The 25,081-nt window shown below is 34.4% G+C and overlaps 1 protein-coding gene across 5 annotated transcripts in view; it reads right to left on the bottom strand.

Moving 5' to 3' along the window:
• The window catches only part of Fancd2 (Fanconi anemia complementation group D2), an 883,021-nt gene that overhangs the window by 755,563 nt on the left and 102,377 nt on the right, over nucleotides 1–25,081 (bottom strand). For all 5 annotated transcript variants that reach the window (XM_090413132.1, XM_090413256.1, XM_090413216.1 and 2 more), the window contains 2 exons: nucleotides 15,686–15,733; nucleotides 1,095–1,155 (listed from right to left, as the gene is read on the bottom strand). In XM_090413132.1, the coding sequence (XP_090269258.1) occupies nucleotides 1,095–1,155; nucleotides 15,686–15,733 (109 nt within the window). The remainder of the gene's footprint in view (nucleotides 1–1,094; nucleotides 1,156–15,685; nucleotides 15,734–25,081) is intronic.

The raw sequence follows: 25,081 nt of genomic DNA, 5'->3' as shown, positions 1-25,081 counted from the left end.
TCTTATCAAAGTTTTCCCATGGCCTTTTGTTTAGCTAGTTTTACAAAGTGTTTAGCTTTCTTACATATGTCTCTGTATTCTGTAAGAGTACAAGCTGACTTATTCGTCAATAACTTTCAATATGTTTTCTTCTTTTCCTTCACTGTCTCTTTAACTTCCTGTCCACCACAGAGTTCTGATTTTTCTATCCTTGCAGACAACCTCACCAAATGCCTTTCTGGCTGAATCAATCTATGTTTGCTTCAAGGCTTGCCACCAAATTTCCAAGGTTTGGTTTCTATTCTCATTTTTTTTCTTGAATAATGTTTGTGTATTTTAATCTACAGTTCACATCCTTACAGATAACTTCAACAAGAAATCTGAGGCAGAATTAATTTTCTCCCCTTCTAAACCTATCTTGAATTCTTTAAGGTTTCGTTCTTGTTTTCACTGTTTTACTTTTTTTATTAAATAATGTGTGTATTACATCTGAGTTTACAGATCACCTCTGAAAGCTGTTTAACTTTGACTCTTTTTTTAATTTTTTTTTTAAACTTTCTTAAACCCATTTCTTTTGAATATGATATTCAATTTCATTATGCTCAATACTCAATGGTGATCACCTCCTATTTCAAGTTCCCTATACATGGTTTTATTCTTTGTCCCGAATTCGCATGAAGATATCATTATGAAGAACACAGAATTCTACTATTAGATAAACACTTATTAGTTGTAAACTCCTCTTTATTTAACAATAAAAAACAACAAATTTATGACTTTTTGTTCTGTTTATTTATTAAAATTTTGTGCAATTTACTGCTAATAGCTTACTGTTACTGTTTGCATATTTTGCCAAACTATTTTTGCTCTGAAGATGCAACATATAAAATCAGCAAAGTATTAGCAACTGAATAAATAACTAGTTTTTTTCTTTTCTGTGTTATAAATTAATCCACAAATTCAAATTTTATAGATGAAGATTGCCAAACACCTTTGATTTTCAGCATTTAAAATGTTTATTACATCAGTGTGATACATTCAGTATTTTTCTTTATTCACCAAAAAGAAATTCTAACTGTAAAAAGAACAAATTCTAGCACTGAATGTGCTTATACCTGTAAAAGATCAACTCCAAGAAGTAAATGGATCATGCTATCCTGATATGCACCTCTTGCACTACAATGAAAATAAGAAAAATAAAATAAAATAAAATAAGAAAAAACTAAGAATAACACACCAATCTTCTACCAAGAAACAAACTTGTAAAGCAATGCTAAATAATAATAAACATATCACAATAGAACAAAGTGCTCTTTTTTTTTTTTTTTTTTAATCAGTACACTTTCTCAACTGAGAGTAATCCAGAAAAATTTTATTTAGAAAATAAGATGAAAATATTTAATTCTTAGTGTGAAAATCATCTGAATAATGTTTCTCCATCATCAATTTCCCTATATATACCCTCAAAAGATGTTTAGGACTATGATAGCCCTACATGGTTAAATCTCCTATCCACAATTTTCTTCGAAATTAGTCTATTACTTGTCAGCACTACAACACTGTCATATCTGACATTTCATGCTTCTAAGGCACTTCTGAATGAATCAATCTGCCTTAACCTTGGTCATCCTCTGGGTTTCTTTCCTGATATCTTAGCATAACACCTGTTTCGCTAACCTTTCCTCACCCATTCAATTTATGTCCTATTCCTTTCTAATATCTTCATTTTCAATATGATTCCACCACTGATAACATTTGTTTGCTCCCTTCCCTAATTTTTCTCAGAACCCTCATATCTGTAGTCTCTAGTCTTTGATCAAGTGCTTTCTTTCTAACCTAACTCTGGGATCCATAAAGATCCATAACTTAGAAATGGTTTTTGAACACTGACTTTTAATAAGGAAATACAGTGAGTAAGCATATTTAAATAAATTATAATACCAGAATTTAACTCATGTAAAATATTATTTTATAAGTATAATTTTTGCCTAAGTATCAAAGGCATCTGCAGTACAAAGCAAATTGAAAAATAACTGACAATTCCAAAAGGCACCACCTAAGTAGCTAATGTAAGATTACTAAAAAAAGGCCATTAAATTTCCTAACTTATTAAAAAATAATATAATATAAATAAATAAAAAATAAATAAAATAAAATAATTAAATTTTAGGTAGCGCCTTTTGGTATTATCAGTTATTGTTCGATCAGCTTAGTACTGAAGATGCCTTTGATACTTAGGAAAACTATATTAATAAAAAAAAAAAAATACACACACACACACACACACACACACACATTATTATTATTATTATATATTATAATATTGTATTGTATTATATTATATATACACACACACACACAATTAAAAAAAAGTTAAGAAATATTAGCTGATTCTGCATCTATCTCCCACAAAGGAGACAAATGCAGACCATCAAATCTGTTTAAGTTAGGAGACTAAAGTAAACTTTCACTTACATTGGTTATCTTACATTAGCTACTATATTTTACATGAGTTAATTCAGTATTATAATTTATTTAAATTAAACACTGTCTTATGTACTGCTATTTTGATGTTTTGGCAAATTTCTCTTTTATTCCATATAAGCGTTCAGCTGGCTGTGGTTTAAGCCAATAAGAATACAATTTGTTTGCCTAAATTCCAAATTGCCGGTCCATTCTCTTTTGTTCAGTATCCAGGGAGATACCTAACAGGGTGCACCATGAGAAGGTGAGGATTGGACATTAGGTCAGAAGCCCTGGTCCATTCTCCACATTCTGTTAAGGCTATGCGGAGGTCTCCTCTCGGTTATACAGCTTTGACCCTTAAGTACCCCAGTTTATATCATTACCAATAGAGGTCTCATTCATGGAAGTGGATTATCACCAATACTCTTCTATATCTCAATAAACAAAACAAAATCAATAGCATTTCAAGGTAAAGAAATTAAAAGATGCAAACTAGTCATCTCCAACAAAGTAATAGAACAAGGGAGCAAATTTAAATATTTAGGAAATTACATAAGCCCCAATGGAGAAATCGACATTGCATAAAAAATTCCTAGCAGTCATTGGAACTTTGAACAGACACTTCAATAAACAGATGTCTAGAACCCAAATAAAACTATATAAAATAACAGCCAAACCAATTCTGAAATCTAGCGGTGAAACATGGACCTGGGGAGAATGAGATAAAAAACAAGTGGAAACTGCAGAAATGAAGTTCCTAAGATTGTTCACATGCTATAAAAGAATAGCCAAGATAAGAAATGAAAAAAATAAGAAAACAATTACCCATAATTAACATAACAGAAGACATCACAAACTACAGAGCAAGAACTGGAAAAACAGGGATAGGGTCAAATATTGCCTAGAAATATAAACCAAAGGGACACTGATCAAGAGGAAGACCCAGGAGGATTTTGGGCAGAAGACTTTTTAAACCCTTGAAAACATTAAAGGCAAACAATTGCCTAACATGCAAAGCCAAGAAGAAGAGAAAAAGATCCTTATATGTCAATGGTTGTTTCAACATTGCAATTGTTCCTATGAGTTGTGTTTGCAATTTTTGCTACATGACCTTGAACTTCTTATCCACCATACCTCCAATATCCCTAGCTTTGTCAATTACTCCATGCATAACCTCACCAATATAATATTTCATTGGATATCTCATTACACCAAAGTGTATAAATTAACACTTATTAACATTGAATTGAGAGCCATTATTGCTTGCACACACTCCAGCCAATTCAAATCACCCTGCTGTATATCAGTAACATCTCTGATCGCCCTGTCTATCTTTGCATCAACAGCAAACAATTGAAAACTTTCTGTCAGATCCTTCCCGATATCAATACATACATTAAACAACAATGGTCCGAGGAGGGCACCTTAAATCTGGGAAGTTCAGATTCAGGTTGAGAGGGATGTGAGAAACAGTTTGTTGATCTTTTCATAATTGTATTGAACCACTGAACAGAAAGGTATGTAAGCCTAAGTAGAACAGAGGTTGGAGGCTCTATTGAAAAGAGTTTTGAGAACACCATATTGTTGAGAGAGGGGATGATGGGAAAGTTTGTGTATGAATCTACCTATGTGGTTGGTTTTCTGTAAATTGAGAAAGAAAGGGAAGATGTGATTAGAGTATCTACAAAAGGCAAGATATGATTATTTTCTTTTTCTATAGTGAACTTGATTCTGGGATGCTCACTGTTTGAAATGGAGGAGAAAGGAGTCTAATGCACCTGAGACATTTGGCCAAATGGAGAACACATCAATATATCTGAGACAGAAGGTTTGAGAATAACAGTATTAAGAGTATGTTTTTCAAAATGCTCTTAATAATTAGAAGTAGCCAGTATAGATGGCAAAATTGAAAACATCAATAATATTGGGGGGGGGGGGGGGTTCAGTAAATTTAAAGTGTCAGAAAAGGCACCATCAACGTTCACCATGAAATCATTATTTAAAACCAGTGGAATTATGAAATCAATGGAATGAAGTGAGTAGAATTTTTAATATATGAGGTCTAGCAGAAAAAGAATGACACAGAATGTATAAAAAATTGTGTATTCAAATAATCATCTGAATACATCATGGTCATCTTCAAATTAACCCCCCCCCCTCCTCATATAAAATGCACTGGTCCCAACATTCCTTCTTATATTGGAAGTCCTCTTACCTTGTTAATGGGTCCCTGTCATGGCTTTTTGGATGTTTTCAACAGTCACTTGCTTTTGAACTTGAGAAAAGAAATAAGAGAGAAGACAAGCAATCATGGTGAATGTTTCATTCAACACTGGAATGCATTTTTTGGCAAAATATTCACAAATTGGCAGTGCAGAATGAGAAGGTGCAATGTTATAATGCAAGATCCAACCATTTGCAATCTCTGGATGCACCTGTAAGACATGTTTTCACAACCCCTCAAGGAAATTTTTTGTAACAAATTTGATTATTATTATTATTCGTGACACCTCTAAAGAGTCCGAAGATTCATCGCGGGAGGACACCTATTGTACTACTGTCTGTCTCCACCACTACACCAAACCTCTAATACCAATTGCACATTAATGCCATCTACTGCCCACCACCACAAATAGTATTTTTTGTTTGTTCAAAGGGCCGATTTGTCTGTATGTGTGATGAAAAACCCGAGTTTCCGGGAGAAAAAACCCTGCTACCTCCGTATGAGATCAGCTAACTCACCTTCAATTGAAAAAGTCCATATAAAGATTACTCCCATCATGACGAGAATCGAATTTAAGCCTTTTCCAATCGAAGGGCGCAACATAACGTTCTTCCAATTGCACTACAGATTGACAGTTGTTCCAGGAGATACAAATTCTAGATGGATGGCATTGATAAAGATGACAATTGTGGTTTTCATTCTGGACTCTCTCATGCATGCCCTCTTCAGTCTTGGAGAATTTTTCACATGCCATGCCAAACTTTGGCATTTTGTTTCAGGAATGTACCCAAAAAACCAACTCTTATCAAAAGTAATAAGACAATCTAAAAACTGGTTTGTTTTAGTTTGAGGTCATTTCAGCATTTCTGCAGAAGCATTGTGGCGGGGATCTTTTTGTTCAATAATTTTTTTTACCCATTTTCAAACACTTTTTTTCATTCCCAGATGTTCAGTCAAAATCTTGTGAACAGTCAAACAGCTAATATGCAATTCTTCTGAGATCATCCTGAGCATTAAATACTGATCATCATGGATGCAGTACCATACCTGCTGAATGTTGCTGTTTGTTCTTGTTATGGTCTCCTTGCATACTGCTCATCTTACAAGCTTTCTCTCCCCAATACAAAAACATCTCATGCCATTTGAACACTTAAGCATATGATAAAGAATCATTACCACTTGCCTGCTTAATATTATGGAATGTTTTAAAAACACTATTGTTCAGTTTAGCACAAAATATAATTGCACAACATTGTTCAAAATTTCGCTTCTCCAGTTCTGTGATGAACACACCAGACATACATTTACTAAAAACACAACTTTTCTGATGTTTACCCTACTGACGGAAAGAACAGGAATCACTAACATACTATACCATCATCCGCTTGCATTTCCAAATGGAAATAATATGAACCAATGATGACAAAATACGTTAGAGATTATGCAAATTATACAAAATGCTGCTAATTGTTGCAATAAAAAAAAATCTCATTCAAGTTTCACTATTATTTTTCTGCTAGACTTCAAAGATGAAGAATGACCAGTAAGTGATGTTAAATATTTAGCTAATTGCTTGGCTTTCAGTTTAATTTTTCTTCACTTATTGTTTTGTGCATTTTTGTGTGTGTTTTGACAATTTCAATATTGTATCCCTGATGTTCAGTGACTGAGATGAAATATAGGATCAATTAAATGTAAGCATAATTATATACCTGTGCTGTGCTTATTCCATTAAAGCTATTAATGGAATCCTTCAGTTTATGAAACAGCCTTTCATGTGATATCAAATACCTAAGAAAAGTCCACCAGTATCACAGAATAGTATATCCATTCCTTTTATGCAACTCAGCCATAATATATAAAATATGGGTAAATAGTTCAGGCATGACCTCCATTTAGTAAACCCATCGTGTTCCTTCCTTTTAAAGTATAGCTTGTTTGCCCAACTTCTCTAAAATCTTCACAATCGCTCCAGAGATGATGATGATGAAAATGATTAAGAGAGACCTCAAGGGAGTCAGGGACTCATCAAGGGAAGCCACAGACCACATGCATCAACTATCATATATATTCTTGAATTCATTCGCCTTGATTGCACTCACAACATCCAATAACAATCCATTCCAATCGTACACCACCCTATGAGAGAAAAATCTAGCCTTCACCCCCCTTCTTAGCAGAATTCATTCTGAGCTTCCAAGGATGTTCTCTTGTCCTTTCAACACCCTCCATAAATTGAAAATTCTATCAAATAAATATCCTGTATGACCCTTTCAGAAGTTTAAGTATCAATCACATCACTCCTCTTTCTCCTGTTTGCTAGTGTCGGCAGTCTACAAATTCTCAATCTGTCTTCATAATCAGTATTCCACAATCCTGATATTATTTTAACACTCTCCTTTACACTCTCTCTCTGTCTCTCACAGCAGAAACCAGGAGACCAGACCGTGCACAATAGTCCAAGTGAGGTCTTAACAAGGCCTTGTAAAAAAGCAAAATGACATCTTTACGTGTAAACATTTGTTTCAGCATTGGAATTATCTTTTGAGTTATCGCACTCATTTCTGAATGCGAGTCCTAACCAATTTTGACAAAATCTTCACCACCACTCCTGAGATACTAACTGGTTGATAGTTGGATACATCGGTGTTTGCACCACCCTTGTGCAATGGAATTACCATACATTCTTTCTATTCCTGTCTAATCTCCCCTCTTCTGGAATATCTCACCAGTCCCTATTGTTGAATTCTTCTTCAGTTTGTGCAACAGCTCTAATACCTCGTCCTCATACACCTGAGTTTCATCCAGTGAGGGGGTAGCAGTGAGCTCAATGTCACATACACCAAGTTATTAGCTTTTAACAAAATGGGCACTCATTAGTTGAACAACCTCTTCTGCATCTGTAACACTCATGCCATTTGCATTTAGAAGACTATTCTTTCATATTCATTCTTTCTTTTCAGCATATCAATAGAATTTTTGTGGGTTGTCTTTAGCACACAGAGCCAATTTCTTTTCATACTCATTCTTTGCTTTTTCAACAGATGTAACTCTTCTGGCCTGCTGCTTATAATTTTCATAACGGACATCATACTTATGCACACAGTATTCCTTCCACATCATCTGTTTCTTACGAATCTCTTGCTTAATAAGATTACATATCCATTTGACTCCTACCATAGTTATTCTTCGAACGCACAGGACCCATTTTGATATTGCATCATTTAATGCTTCCTATGCACTGTCAATATTCTTCCCATCCAGCAACCAATCCCATTCCACTTAAATCAGTATACTCCTCAGTTGGTCGTAATTTCCTGCTTTGTAGTTCAGAATGCAACCTTTTCTGAATGGAGCATTCATAAACTTAGTCACTTCCCAAGTGACTACACCCATGGTCACTGTCACCAACCAGAGGCAGAATAGTTACATCTTTAACTGAAATGCCCTCTGACACTATAATCAAATCTAACACGCTTTGACCTCGAGTTTTTTTCTATCACATGCTGCTGTTATAACGTGTCGTTGTGCCGTTGCAATATCTAATCTTTTAGTGTGTGGCCGTTTTAATTCCTTAATCTTTTCTTAGTATCACTTTAACCTTATGATTTCTATAAACGATGACGCTGTTGGTGAATAAGCCTATGAACTAGGCTTATTCACGGGTACAGATAACTATCTCCTACGCTAACTAACAGAAAACAGGAAAATTTATTTGATTAACGACTGCACAACCTGAATTCTAGACATTGAGCATCGGAGATATGTTATAGCACCTGTAGGATATAGCTAAAATTTTATCGTGCGATTAATTAACAATCATGGCAAATCCCCAAGTTCTAAACAAACAGGTTCGAAGTTTTTAAGAGGCAGTGCAGTGTACAAAGATCAGGCAATAGTCTCTATTAAGCAAACAAAACAAATTTATTTTAACCTAAAGTAAATCTACACTAATATACACTTTCTTCCAACTCTTTTCATAATCTTAACATGAATATCAACTTCTATCTAACAATATTGAACTTTCATTATAGTGAGAGGAGATTCTCATATTATACAATTCTGGCAGTCACTATCCTTACTTATGATATGCTATCATTACAATCTCAATCTTTGCTATCCATGACATTCTCATTTAGCCTAGTAACATTATGTCCAGTGGACTAACAATCATCCTTTCATACTTCATAATTAGTACAAAAATTTCTACTCACAGGTCCTTGACAATACATACAGTCCTCATATACATATAGCACATAAATCCTTAGCTGTTTCTGCCACCAATCCATTAAGCATACTGGAATTCCTCGTATGGTGCTCGACAGGCATCCTTCCACAATTCATGTGCGGGAGAAGCGACACATCTTTGCCGAAGGAACCAGGTCGACTCACTGCGTCCGGTGCACGATGCAAGTTCCTTTACTTCCTATACATCGCGAAAACTTTCACTTCTTCTCTGGGACCACCTGTTTCTCCACAGGTTACGTACCAACGAGTCTAAACTGACCTGCGGACTGCAGTTAGATAATGACAAAAGAGAGAGAGAGAGAGAGAGCCCTTGCCCTTCAGGCCTCCTATATACCGTTTTCGGGAGTTCCATGTTTCAGGGTTGAAGACCAATGAATATCCTGCGATCACTCTGATGTCAGCAGTCATTCAACGAAGGCAGGAATCTTCCTTGCTTGAATGACCTTCACCACTATGGTTAGCTTTTAGGTCCCAGACATAATCCTTTTTACTTAAGGTAAACTTATTTTACTACTAGGCTATTTTTTTACAATATCAATTTGATAAGCATACATAAAGTGCACAACTGGAATATTTATACTAATTAATAATTTTAAGAACAATTCTGTGTTACTCTTTGTGCCAGATATCCCTATAGGTTTACAATTAGTATGGGAACGTGTACTTTTACTTTACACATTTTTACGACCTCTGAAAAAGTCAATGCGCAAAAATTAAGAACTTCTGTTGCATCGAATTTTACGCTGATTGAGGAAGTCATAACGCAACAGCTCAATAAATGCATTTTCATTCTTCTCATGAGATTCTACTGCTACCCAATCAATATTTGGATAATTAAAGTCTCTCATTATGAATACTCTTTTCGCGCTCATCTTTTCTATTTGGTGATGCATTTCTTCATCACTAGCAATCAATCCACCAGGTCTGTAACAACACTCCACTATGTAATTTATCTTTTGTTAGATTTCGCCTTACACCAAATGGCTTCAAATTCACTGCCACATGAAATACTGCTAGTACTACTACTAACAGTATTAGTAGTAGGTCTCAACTCTAAATGAATTCAAGTTATTTGATATCAATTGCAGCACCCCCCCCTAAAAATACTGTACCCTTTACACTCAATACCAGTTAATATGTCTGATTCTGATAGCCAGGTCTCACTAATGCCTGCAATCTGAAGTCCCAATATACTGACACTTGCTGACAGGCAGATAAACACATCAGTTTCCCCACTGCTGCTGCTGTGAAATGAGCTATCATGCATTCTTTTCATTACTGTAGGGTCTTTCCTGAGCTAAGACTAAAATTATACAAACACGTCAAAGGATCGGCCAGTTCGGATGAAAATTTCGTACCTAGATGGATACTGAACAAATGAGGATAGGTTGGCAATTTGGGATTTAGCTGACCAAATGGTATTCTTACCAGCTTAAACCATATAACATGATGGTACAACACAACAGAATTTCATTTCAACTGAGATGTCACCCTATGAAATAAGCCCTGTGTGTTGTTTATGATAAAGTGGTTTTGAAGCAGTATGGTGTGAGATGAAGGTGAACAGAATGAAATAACTAGTTGGGGTGTAGTTATATGATGACGTTGAGTGAGTGGTGAGTAAGTGGTACATGAGGTATTAAGTAAACTTTATGTCAATAAAGCTGTAGGAACTGATGATATATCACTGAGTGTCTTGAAAGAATTTTCCAGCCAGGAAGTTAACAGCTTTAACTTGCCTCTTTAACATGAGTCTTAGATCTGCCCAAGTTCCAAAAGGAGTGGAAGGAGGGCAAAATTGTTTCACTTCATAAAGAAGAAAAGGCTAAGGCTTTGAATAATAGGCCAATCTGTTTGTTTGGAGTTTAAACTGTTAGGCTAGTGATGATCAGGATTCAGAATTGGGTTTGATGCCAACAACATACTCTTTAATGGATTTTGCTAAAGAAAAATCATGCTTTAGCAATCTACTATAACTTACTATAACAAGGTTTCAAGTGCATTGGACAAAAGATATTCATACACAGTGGTATATTTAGACTTTACTCAAGCCTTTGATAGATTGCCACATGACAAGCTGGTAATTAAATTGTACCAGATGGAAAGTGGATAGTAAATTAATGCATTGGATAGGAGATTGACTTCTAGGTATCAGCAACTTGCACATGGGGGAGCAATATCCCAGAAAAGGAAAGTCACTAGTGTTATGATGCAAGGGTCCATTTTAGGGCCATTGCTATTTAATTTATATAAATATATATATATAAATGATGTTGTGAATGGCTTGAGTGGTGATATGCAGTTGTTTGCAGATGATGCAAAGTTAGGAAGAATTATAATGAGTAGAATGCATATTGTAGCTTTGCATGTGGTTTCTGAATGGGCACATGAATGAGGTTCCCAGTTCAACACAGCAAAGCGTAAGGTTTTAAAGTTTGGGAAGCACAGATGGCATGCAAAGTAAAAGATTAGTAGAGATATCTTAGAGCAGGTAGAAGAGATATCATAGATATAGATATTATGATAGAGGAGATGAGGGATAAGGCTTTAATCAGACTGCATACGGATTACTGTGCACAGATTTGGTCACTGGGCTTTTGAAAAGGATGAAAAGATGTAGATCAGGTTCAGAAATTATTGACTAGGGTGTTTGTGGTCTCTGAAATGTACAGCATGAAGGCAGACTGATGGAAAGAGAATTGCAGTTTAGTGAATAATGAAGGGGGGAGAGCATGAAAAAGGCATATAATTTGATGAGGAGTTACTGGATTAATGTGGGTCAGACTTTTAATAGAATGGATGGAGACAGGGGAGAAGAAGAGGCCATTCTTGGAATCTGTATAAGGTGTAAGCAAAGGGATGAAGAGTAGACTTTTGCATAGAGTTGTGGGTGTTTGGAATGCACCGCCCAGAAGTGTGGCAGGAGTGGAGATTGTAAATGCATTCAAGTCACAGTATGATGAGCTGTGTGTAATGGAGGAACTTCTGCAATGAGTCATTCACCCTATGGAGGTCTAATAATACCTAGCTTATCTTTCCTCGAGCTTATCTTTTCTTTTCTTAATGCTCTGGAAATCCATTCATCACCCTCCAAGCAAAAATTCTAGTTATAACACATTCTTGCTAAATTATACAATTTAATAATACTCTTACACAATTTCAAAACCTCTTTAATAACTTCTTTTTACATATCAGCTGGTTTCTGAAACTTGCAGATCTTCAATCTATTCTAGTAGGGAGCATTCTATAGATCTATGACAATCATGATCACTCCCCTGCTCTTCACCACTACTTCACACCCACAAAATCCAGATGACTAGATCTGCAAGTAGTAGTCCAGATGTGGCCTTATTAAATGATTATAAAGAGGAAATAATTTCACTGCCTCATGTTTGGTGACAAACTGCAAGAGCAAAAGCCAAAGATAAAGCAATATGCATTATGGAAAATTCTGAACAAAAAATCAACAAATTTTGAGCTGATATGAACAACTTAGTCTTAAAGAAGAAGAGTTGAAAAATAATAGCATCAAAAACAAACTCATGAATACATATAATTGGGCCAACAAAACAATTGCTGAAGTTACTGAAGAGCTAAAGCAAAGAATTATTGCGAATGCACAGAAAATTAAGGTAAGAAGCAAGAATCAACCAATATGTACAAAATATGCAATTTCAACTGAAACATCTCTTCTTTCAGTCTCTCCAGAGAAATACAAATGCAAGCAATCATTCACCTGAAAAAGAAACATTTGAATTTTGGAAGTCAATACGGGACAATCCTATTGGGCCTATTAAAAATGCTTCATGGATTAAGGCAATAGAATCAGAAATGAAACAAAACCAAATACAATATGTCATTATTACTAAAGAAATGGTCAGTGCACAAGCTAGAAAATTAAAAAACTAGAGTGTATCTGGCAAAGATGAACTACGTGGATTTTGTTTAAAGCATCTAAGTCTACAGTCTACATGGTTGAATGGCAGAACAATTTAATTATTTGTTGCTGTCAGGCTCAGTAGAAGAAGATTGGATGATATCTAGGTGTATTCTTCTCTTCATGAAAGATAAGGATAACGGTGCTTACCATTATGCTCATCCTGTTCACTGCAACCAAGCAAATTCTATATCCACTACTTATCAGATAATCAGATTTATCCAATTGAACAAAAAGGCAATTTTCAAAAATCTAGAGGAACAAAAGTCCAAATCCTTATTGATAAAATAATCCTCAGAAATTGAAAAAAGATGAAAAACTAACTTAAACATGACACGGATAGACTACAAGAAAGCATTTGACTCCCTTCCACAGTCGTGGATCCTAAAATCACTAAAAATATTTGGAATTTGCAAAAACATATGATCATTTCTGGCTGCTATGAAATCATGGAAAACAACATTAATATTAAATAATGAAATTTGAAAACATTAGCATTAAACATGGAATTTTCCAAGATAACTCCTCATCACCATTACTCTTCAACATTTCATTGATGCCTTTGTCTATGATTTTGAAGAAAACAAAACTTGGATATGAAATTCCTAAATATAATATTAAAATTCCCATCTGCTATATATGGATGGCTTGAAGTTTTTATCTATTAAAGATAAATTTTATCTTTAATAGATAAAACTGCGCATTTATGAGGAAAAATTAATGACGCTAGCAATTTTAATTAGGAAAAATATCAAAAACAATTTAAGCTAACAAACACCATAAATACCTAGGAATATTAGAAGCCAGTGATATTCTTCAGTCGAAAATTAAATAACAGGCAGCAATGGAATACATCAAAAGAGTCAGGAATACTCTGAAAACAAAACTTAATTAAACACAATTTGAACAATACTCATCTGGCATAACAGATTGGACAAAAGAAGACCTGGACAAATTGAACTGCAAAACTAGAAAATTAATAACTATGCATTACATCCATGAAGTGATGATGATCAGCGGTATCTACCAAGAAGAATTGGTGGACAGGGTCATCTGCAAGTAAGACAGACTGTTGAAAAAGAAAAAGAAATTTAAAAATTTTTAAAAAATTGCATCAACAATAGCACCAAATGCTTCAAGCCATTTCACAAAAAAGGTCTAAAAGCAATATGAAATAAATCCAATTACAAAAAGGAACAGCAAAATAACCAATATGTGTGTGGGAAAAATAAACCCTTCATGGCTAATGTCTTCAAGATACTAAGGAAAAACTTATGTTACCAGTGGAAATGGCTACAATATGGAATTATTAAAAAAAAAACAGAAGGATTTATCCAAGCCAATCAACTACAGGTGCTACAAACTAATGGAATCAAAGCAAAAATTTTGAATATCAATAATAACAGCAAATGTAGATTATGCAATCAGAAAGATGCAATTGATACCGTAGAATGGAACATCTGATATCTGCCTGCAGCAAGATAACCCAAAATAATTCATTTGTATTAAGCAAAAAATATGGTTTTCCTACTTCTAATAAGTGGTGGCAGCATAAAATAGAGACAGTACTGGAAAAAACAGCAAAAATTCTCTGGGACTTTAGAATACACATGGATCGGCATTTGGAACACAACAGACTTGCTATCATAACTATTGATCGTCAAGTTTTGATTATTGGCAACACGGTACCCACCGATAATATCATCAGCAACAAAGAACTGGAAAAAAAGCCACAGTCAGTTGTGGCTTATTTACACCAAAGTCATCCCAATTGTTATCGGTGCACTTGGTACAATTTCAAAGAAGTTATCTAACTATTTACAAGAATTAAACATCAACTTAACTATGCCTGATCTACAAAAAATGGCATTACTTGGAATAGTCCATATTTTATGACACAAACTGACAGACTATTCTTAGATTCTTGGGTAGAATCTAAATTGCTCTATATTACCAATGATATTGTTGTTTGAATGATATCCTATTTTGACTGTGAATGAAGTAATAATAATAATACACCCTCTGAGGGTACATATTAAGAAAAGATACATATCAGGAAATGGATGATGAAAACTCAAAATATTAATGTGGATTAATATCTCAAAGTATTAATATCATAAAGACATCCATATTTCTAAAAACAAATGTCAATGAAACTTTTGTAAAGAAGTTTTGAAATTTACCACACAGCTTATGAAAATTAGATTTTTAAACATTAAAAAAATAATAATTTACCAAATAGAAAAACAAGATGAACATATGAGCACAGAGTAAAACAATGAGACAACATATGCAACCAGGTTTTTGTGATAGACTGATCATGCCCATATCCTGTGTATTAGGCATTTCTTCTATGATTCACACTACAGATTGCTATATATCTGTGGCAATCTTGTGGTCATCTGAAATTCTGAATTTTTCATGTTGTATGTTGGCTGGCCTTGTTGGCCGAGTGGTTAGCATATCTGCTCTCCAGCCAAGAGGCTGCAGGTTTGAATCTCATGGCACAGATGTTTGTGATTGTCTTCCACCTTCATACATTCATTCACCCAAGTATAGATATACTCTCTCAATATGGACTGGGTCACCATGGGAGTAGTAGACCCAAAAACCTCCCTTAATGGACGAGGCCTTCAACCCTTCAGTGGGTAGAAAAATAGGCTGTTCATCATCATCATGTTGATGTAATCTTAGTGTTCCTGTCTTACTGAAAATAGGCCTTTCTGTTTGATTGATAAGAAATTCTACTGTTGTATAAAAGTGAGACCATAAAAACTATTTGAATATGCATCTACTATGAAGACAAAATTAAAAGCATCAAAGCAAGTTACCTAGTGCAGCTTGAAGAGGTCTCAGTTGGCATAAGAGCCCACTTTAGCCTGCAAAAACATTTCAAAAAAATCTCTATTAGCTGTTGTGAAGTGCTACCATTTCAGTTACCCTATAATAAAAGATTCATCAAAATTAAAAACAAAAAAGCATACAATTATAGATTTAAATAATAATAATTAATAGTAGTACTTATTTTTTATGAAAATGAAAGACTGTTATCAAATAAATCATGAGAGTTGAAGAGAGATGATGTTTCATGATAAAAAAATACTGTTCTGACTAATGTTTTAAAAATTAAATTCAAAATGAATCTTATAGCATAATGATATTACAAATTCAGATAATTAACTATCTAGTTAATTCACTAATTAGCTATAATGAATGACATCTTCAAATTGCAGGATTATACTAAATACAAGTATGCTGGTACTATCTAACTGAAGTTCCCCTTTAAAGCACCCTAAAAACTTAATGGTAATTCAATTAAAAATAAGATAAAGGATTTAAGAAATGCACAACAAAAGGAATGAAGAGGAAGAAAATTAATTCTGAAAAATCTGAATTTTATATATGAAGTTCAACAGGCAAAGACTAATAATCCTTTAAAAGATTTAGAGGAGAGTCAGGTAATTACCAATATCAATTCTAATGAACAGTATGGAAATAGTTATTAAAAAATGCATGCAGCAGAAGTTGAATGAGTGTGTATAAATGGGGTGGGAATGAAATGATGAGAGATATGTCTAATTCAAACCAGTGTAATTGCTATTTTCTCTACTAAGTAATTAATTTTTAATTAGCTCTTAGAGGTGTCATTATTTTCAGTGGTCACAAATGTGATTTGTATTAGGGCTAACAGTTATCAGAGGTAAAATAATGCCTGAAGCAGGGGGGGAAAGAGAAGCTGATTTTTGCTGAGGAAATAATAATATAAATTTATAAAGTTAAAAAAAAGTTTTTTATTTTATTTTTCCATGTGCAATTCAACTCTTCCTATAGCAAACAACAACATAACAAACCCACTAACAACAAACTAATGAAAGGGTAGGATCAAAATATTGAACATACAACACTAAACTAAAAGAAATTCAACATAGGACTATAATAAACTGTTCCTGAAGTTGCGGTACATGTATTTATTTGTTGAATATATCCATTTGTAAAGTAAAAATCCTAAGTGTTTTATTATTTTGTGTAGAATCATATTAAATGCCTGTCATATAAAGAAATAATAAAAAAATTAAGATCTATCCGAAAATACGCAAAAACCTCATTTGGTAACAGAACAAATCTTAATTTGCTTTATCCATTTAGGTCAAGAAAGAAGTTGGTATCCTGATTTACGGCAATAGCCACACACACACACACAACAAAAATAGAGCAAGGCATCTATAGTCCATAAAAGGAATATGTCTATGCTGAATGTTCCACACTTTAGATATTATGCCAAAATAAGTTTGAGATGAAAAGCAATTTTTCCTGCAGTATTAACTGCAGGAAGATTTATTGCTCTCTGACTCAAGCCAAAGTGGTCCAGGTAAACTTTTATTTGTGAGTTATAAACTAATTTTATTTAAGACTCTTGGGAAGTGGTCTTCAAACTGCAGGATGTCCCCCTCCCTGCCCTGTGGAAGGAGAGATCATTTATTGGGAGGGGCGGGATATAAAGCAATTGTCAAAATTGTTTATTTTCAAGCAACTCCTGCATGTACTCAATATTCTTTCACTTATTTCAATACAACACAGCATTAAAAGCGCTTGCAACTTCATTGTTTATTTCATTAACATTATAATTTATCAATATGATCACATCACAGGCGATTTTGTCATCAAATTCCTGACATGTATACCCTCCAAGTGTGTACAGGATATTATGATAGTACTATGTGAAAGTTACACCATTACTAATTTCCAATTAACAATTTTTCTAAATTAATCTCTTATCTCAACAAGACTCCAATATTATAAGATCTGATATTTCTGCCCTCTAAGGCACTTTTTACTGTATCAATCTGCCTAGATCTTGTGCTTCCTATGGATAATTTTCCTACCAGCCTCACAAAGAATTCTAGTTTTACTAACCTTTCCTCTTCCATTCTTTTTAAGTTCTTTCTTTTAAGGTTACATGGTGATTAGCATTCAAGTGAAGAATTTACTGAGACATAACACGTGTTAGAATAATTACTTTACTTAACAGTAGGAAAGTAACATTTGACATTTGAATTTAACATTTGACCTCTTGTGGAAAAATAAAAAATAAAATAAAATAAAATATCAACAGAACTACATTAAACATTTCTGAGCCCAAAGTCTGACTCAGATATGTTGATATTTTTGCCACTGACCCCGACAGCTGCAAAACATTAAATACATTCCTAAGCTACCTGAACAAACAACACAAACGTATCCAATTCACTATCGAAATAAAAAAACAACAACTCTCTTCCTTTTCTAGATACACTTGTCACACGTCTTCCCTCAGACTGTCTCTCCTTCACAGTCTACCGCATACCTACACACACACAGGCCAATACATACATAAAAATTCATACCACCATCCAACACAAAAACTAGTAGTCATCAGCACCTTCAAACACAGAGCCCTAACAATTTGTTCCAATAAACAAGCTCTGAACCAAGAATTTGAAATCATTAACCAAACGTTTGTAAAAAATGGTTACAATAAAAATAAAAAAAAAGTTCACAAGATCCTCCATAAAAATGCCACTAAAAACAAACAAAAGATTACAAGAATGCCATAGCCCCTACATTAGGGGCATTTCAGAAAAAAACAGACAGAACACTACTTAAATACAACATTAAGACTACCTTCAAACCTCCGACAAAATTAAGAAATTTACTTAGCTCTTCTAAAGATCCCCTTCCATACCTTGCCCACCCAGGAGTTGACAAAATTCAATGTACCTATAACCTACCTTTCATAGGGGAAACAGGAAGCACCATCCAAATCAGATAAACACAAACGACACATTAAATACCTCCACCATGATAAAACAGGCCTATCAGACCATGCATGCCAAACCTGCCACAGAATTGAATGGAAAGACACCAAGCCCCTACACCGCACCAAAACCTGGTTGGAAAGAAAATTCAAAGAAGCTTGTGAAATGCTGAAACATTAATCCAAACCTGAACAAAAACGATGGATTAATCATTCCAAGAATGTGGAGAACCCCATCTGCAATCCATATAGCAACAAGAACAAGCCCAAAACAGAAGAAAATCTCAATATGAGGATTTTAGAAATGTTTAATGTAGTTCCTTTGATATTTTATTTTATTTTTTATATATTTTATGTGTATATATATATATAAAATATATATTTTATTTTTTATTTTTCCACAAGAGATCAGACTAGGTTAAATGATTAACACACATTTATATTCTTCTTATTTTTGTATTGTGCAGTGTCATGAAGCTTGTATCTTATACATATGTATTTTTTTCCTGATGATGACCTCAATACAGAGGTTGAAACGTCGAATGTTACTTTCCTAATGTTAAGTAAAGTAATTATTCTTTATGGAGACGCAACACTCTCGTGTTGTGTCTCCATAAATTCTTCACTATGAATTCTGTTTAAGTGACCGTACCACCTGAGATTAACTCTGCTAACACATTTTTGAAAGCTAACAATTACAAGTTCTTTCCTAATATCCTCATTTTTAATATTATAATGCTATTAATATCATCTATTCACTTCCCTAATCTTTCTTGTAACTTTCATTTGTTGTCTCCAGTCTTTGATGATGTGTTTTACTTTTTAACTCAGTTCTCAGATCCATTAGTTAAAACTGGTTTAAGCACTATCTTGTAAACAGCTGGTGTAGTGGTTTGACTAATTTCTCTCTCTTTCCATGTAAATTTATTCAGCTGACTTCCCACCATAACAACTTTGGTTATCTATTTCCATATTTTATATGGAAATAGGTAACCTGTCTGTGGTCTACATATTTAATATGCAGACCACAGACAAGTGTATACAAAAGATTGTGCAGATAATTTATTATGTCTGTACATGGAGTATCAGAAACAAAAGGGTGGAGTTCGTTTCCTTGGTTAATATGGAACTCATATTGTAGGCATTAGTGAGGTCTGACTATCAGAAGTAGACGTACTAACTGGTATCAAGTGCAAAAAAGATACAGCAATTTTAGGAAGGATAGACAAGATAGGAAAGGAGGGAGTATACTGCTAAATATCAGATAACTTGAATCCAGGTAGAGGTGAAACCTATGAGTGCAATACAAGCAACAGTTTTGGCAGTAAGTTTGAAGCCATCTGGTGTGAGAAGTGGGGTGTTGTTACATACCTGGTGAATCAGATGCTAGTGATGAAGAAATATTTTGCCAAATAAATATGATGGGTGCAAAAAGAGTAATCATAATGGGGGATTTTAATTATCTGAACATCAATTGGGTAGCTATGAAATCACATAAGAATGAAACTGAATTTACTGAGCTGTTGCAAAACAACTTTCTCAAGCAGCATGTGGCAGAAGGAACTTGTGGTCAAAAAGTGTTAGATCTGATTATGGTGTCAGAGGAGGTTTCAATTAAAGACATAACTATTCTGCCTCCAGTAACTGGAGGCAGAATAGTTACTGTTCATGCAGTTCTCACTTAGAATTTGGCTAAGTTTCTGAATGTTCCATTCATGAAAGATTACTTGCTAACCTACAAAGCAAGAAATTATGACCACCTAAGGGTATGCTGGGTTCTGTACCATGGTATCAGTTATTGGATGGGAAGAATACAGACAGTGCATGGGAAGTGTTTAAAAAAATACTTAAACAATGGGATATCAGAATGCATCCCTCAAGTTCAAGAGTAAATAGAGTAGGAGTGAAATGGATGTGTAATCTAATTAAGCAAGAGATTTGCAAGTAAAAGTTTATGTGGAAGGAATATCTTGTGCATAAGGATAATGTCAGTTATGAGAATTATAAGCAGCAGATCAGAAGAGTCACAAGTTATGTACAGAAAGCTAAGTCCAAATATGAAAAGAAACTGGCTCTGCAAGTTAAAGACAACCCAAAAGAATTCTACTGCTATGTTGCAAATAAAAGAAAGAATGAACTTGAAAGAACAAATCTATTGAATGTAGATGATATGTGGCTGACTGATGCAGAAATGATTGTTCAGCTAATAAGCAGCCATTTTGCTAAAAGAGCTATCAAGCTGGAGTATGCAACATTGAGTTCACTGCCACCTCTTCACTGAATGAAGAAACTCAGGTGTATGAATGGGCGGTATTAGAGTTGTTGCAATAAGAATTCTGCAATAGGAACTGATGGGATATCAGCACAGATGCTAAAGGAGTGTTCAGCTGAACTGGCTATTCCCTTGACCAGGCTATATAATTTGAGTCTCAGAACATGGAAGATTCCACAGGAGTGGAAAGAATATATGGTAAAGTCTGTCCACAGTTGAGAGAACCTTAGCTGGCATAGTGTCAAGAAGAGTCAATTTGTGTTGAAGGAGAGAAAGGAATAAGGCGATGTATGTATTGGTCACCAACACACGAAATCAAGTGCTTTATATGTAAAATTTTCCAATTGTTATACAAACCAAATAGCTATCACTTTAAAAACTAGAATGCTCATAAAAGAAAAGCTAATTTTCTGATAATACGTAATAATAAACAAACTCACCCACAAGACTGATTACCCTATTATTGGAATGGATTCTCCTTCTTCTGCCATGCACAGAAATGTCGAGGAGTCTCGCATCTGTAGTCGAACTACAATCCCAATGCACAAGGGTGGTACAAAGACTGTTGTATCCAAATATCGACCAATCAGTATCTTAGGAGTAGTGGTGAAGATTTTGGAAAAGTTGGTTAGGACTCGCATTCAGAAATGAGTTGACTAACAATCTCTACTTTACAATGAACAGCAAGGGTTTACTAAGGGAAGGTCATGTTTTAGCAACTTGCTCACATTTTATAATAATGTTACCACTGAGTTAGACAAGGGGAATGGATGCACCATAATACATTTGTTTGGATGTAGCCACCATCCTAATCCAATAAAAACCTTCCAAAAACAATATGCAAAAAAAAAAAAAAAACAGTGCTTTGAAAAAGCTATACAGTAATAACAATACTGTACATAGGTAATGCAACCATAGTTATGAATCTAGCTGAATATGAAAGTAAAATACACATGCTTTTTACAAGATCAGTTTACATACCAAATGATAATCGTGATCCTCTTAATTCTCTAAAGAATACAGTTCATAAATTACTGAATTAAGTCACTTCCTGGTAAAAAGACTCTGTTAACAAACTGAATGGGTGTTTCATGTTAAAACATCCAGAATATATGGAGCACCTAAAATTTGCAAACAAGATATACCCCTATGCCCAATTGTGGATAGTATAAATAGTCCTACAAACAAACGTCTTAAACATTTAGCTAAATTACTGGCCTCTCTAACAAGTAATTCTTCCTTCTTTGTTAAAAATTCTGTTCACTTAAAAAATATATATTAAAAAAACATCTCTTAAAAAATTCAGACATCATAATTAGTTACAATATTACCTCACTGCTTAATTGAAACCCTGGATTTACTGAAGTCACATTTCTTCCCAGACATATTTAAATTATTTAAATTTTCAGTACATGCACATTATTTTGCATGGAAAGAAAAGACATACAAACAACTAGATGGGAGAGCAATTGTTTCCCCTCTTTCTCCCTCTTAAGCAAATTTCTACATAGAAATTTACTTAGAAAACCTAGATATGAATACAGCCACTCTCAAACCAGTGGTCAAACTGTTGATGATGTGTTTACTATTTGGCCACATGGTCCAGAAACATTGGATACATTTTTGGTGCATTTAAATAGACGATATCCTAAAATCCACTTCACAGTGGAACAGGAAACTAATGACTGTAGGTTCTTCCTAGATACACTAATCCCATGCCTTCCTGATGGTTCATTATCTTTTTCTGTTTATAGAAAATTTACAAATACAAGGAGATATTTGCACAAACATTCACACCATCATCCAGCTCAACAGTATGGTATCCTAAAAACACTAATTCACAGAGACAGAACTATTGATTCCAATGACAATGCTCTTAATACTGAACTCAATCACTTGCATCACACTTTTTTAGCCAATGGATGTAATCCTCAAAGAATAGAAAAAAATACTAACTGCTCCCAGAAATCTCTTTTATTACCTAATACACAAGACTACAGTAAAACCACCATGTACATTCAAGGCACATCTGAAAAGATATCTAGAGTGATTAATAAATATCAGCTCTGCACTACATTTAAACCATATGTCAAACTGGAAACTCATCTGTTTGCCTAAGGACAAACTCTCTGCTTTATCACATCCAAGAATATATGAGGTATCCTGTACTCAGAACCTGACATATTATGGACAGACAAAAAGAAATTGTCTGTCCATAGGACAGACTATGTCTGTCCTATGGACAGACATATTATGAACAGAATATGTCTGTTCATAATATGTCTGCCTTAATAACATAAAATATTTGCCACTATCATTATGGTGAGTCAAGACTAGCAGACCATGCCTTGGATACTCCTTCACACAGGACCAGATGGAAGAAAACAAAAGTACTACAAAGAGGTCATAAATCAGAGAGACTGTTTTTGGAATCAGCAGCAGCTTTAAAACATTCTCCTAACAAACCACAACAAGTATGGCTGTATCAATTTATCAAAAATCTGGGAGACAGTCATTTTAAGATTAAATTAATACTTGTTTTAATAAAAAAATAACTAACACTGGGTTTATGGGTCGTAATGATTTAACAAACCTACTAATTTTGCCACTCAAGTTAGTGGCTTCATTTGGGTTGGGATGAACAATGAATGAATGAATTGAATGTAATGAATCATTACACCACTAAAAACACTGAATGTGTAGGAACCGTTACACAAGTGCCAAGTTACAGGTGCCAGCACATGATCGGTCATTGTTCAGCAGGTGCATTCAATAACTAGCAGAAATATTAGTCTGATGTGTTTAAAATCTAATGAGTGACTTCCAAATGGCACACAAAATCATCCTTTGATTTCTGTTTTGAGTGCCTTGTGGGTGGATTACCATTGTAGTCACTTTGATGTTGCGGGAGCTTAAGCTGTCATCTATGTATGGCATGGAGCTCTTATCCCATTCAATGGTGTGGTGAGTGTGGAAGAATGGAATTCCAGGCCTGAGCTGTCTTTTCTGTTGTTAGTGACATCTCCAATATGCTCCTTTTGATTTATTTCTTAACTTCTCAATGTTTGCCCTATGTAATTGCGGTCACAAGAACATGGAATGTTGTAAACTCCAGGATGTTTGTTGAAAGGATTGTAGTCCTTGGGCAAGCGTATAGATTTTGTACTGTCATAATGGGTTTGAAGGCCACTCTAATGTCGTGAGATTTCAGGAGATTTGCAATTTTTAGTGAAGTTCGCCAATAAAAGGGATAGAAATTAAGACTGTGTATTGAATGTCATAAATCTGTTGTGGACATGGGATTAGAGAGTAGTATTCTTCATGCTATTTTTTCCATTGCTGATCAATAGTTGGAGAATAGAATGTAATTCTTCTGTTAGTGTTCCTTCATCTCTTATAACAGAGATCACCCTCTTTTTTAGCATATGTACAATACCTAAATTTTGTAAAATATGGTGCAACAAGGAGAAATGCAGATAATGACCTGTAAGGGAGGCATGGATTTCAATTTTTTTCTTGAGATCCATAGGCCATGTAGTCATGTTGCATTAAAGGTTATTGGTTTCTACATGGTTTGTCCAAGTAGGAATGGAGAGTAAGTAGAGGTGTCAGAAAGTAAAATTGAAATTTTGAACATATAATCAGTCTTTTCAAGATCACAGTTGAATTGCCCTTATCAGCCTTAAGTACTATAATAACTTTATTCTTGGAAGATTTTTTTTTAATAAATTCAGTTTAATCCTTTTTCCAAGTGTAAGCAAACAAAGTTTGCAGCTGAAGAATCTTCAGGACTGAGGCAACTCGTGGTAAAGGTGGACCAAGCTCTTTATTCTTCTTTAAATTTGAAAGTGCTCTTTTTTTTTTTTTTTTTTTTCTCTCTCTAAGGAGCTGATATTCTTTTTAGGAGGATGAGAAGACAAGAGGAGAATCGCAGTCTTTAATCCGATGTCATTTACAACAGGTTCAGGTTTTGGTAAAGGCCCTTTTCCAAAAATAGGCATGTCAAGAAATTTAATGCTTTGTACGAGAAGATTTTAAAATCAAGAGCTACCCTACCTGATGATAACGTGCTTTTTAACTTTTTGGATCACAACTTGACATCAACAGAAGCTGCATCTTATGTACTTAAGGTTGATAAAGGCAATTCAACTGTGATCTACT

Source organism: Typopeltis vanoorti, chromosome 1 (genome assembly GCF_054136105.1).
Source record: "Typopeltis vanoorti isolate ZY-2024b chromosome 1, IOZ_Tvanoo_1.0, whole genome shotgun sequence".
In the NCBI taxonomy this organism is placed as follows: domain Eukaryota; kingdom Metazoa; phylum Arthropoda; class Arachnida; order Uropygi; family Thelyphonidae; genus Typopeltis; species Typopeltis vanoorti.
This window is presented reverse-complemented; position numbering and strand designations above follow the sequence as displayed.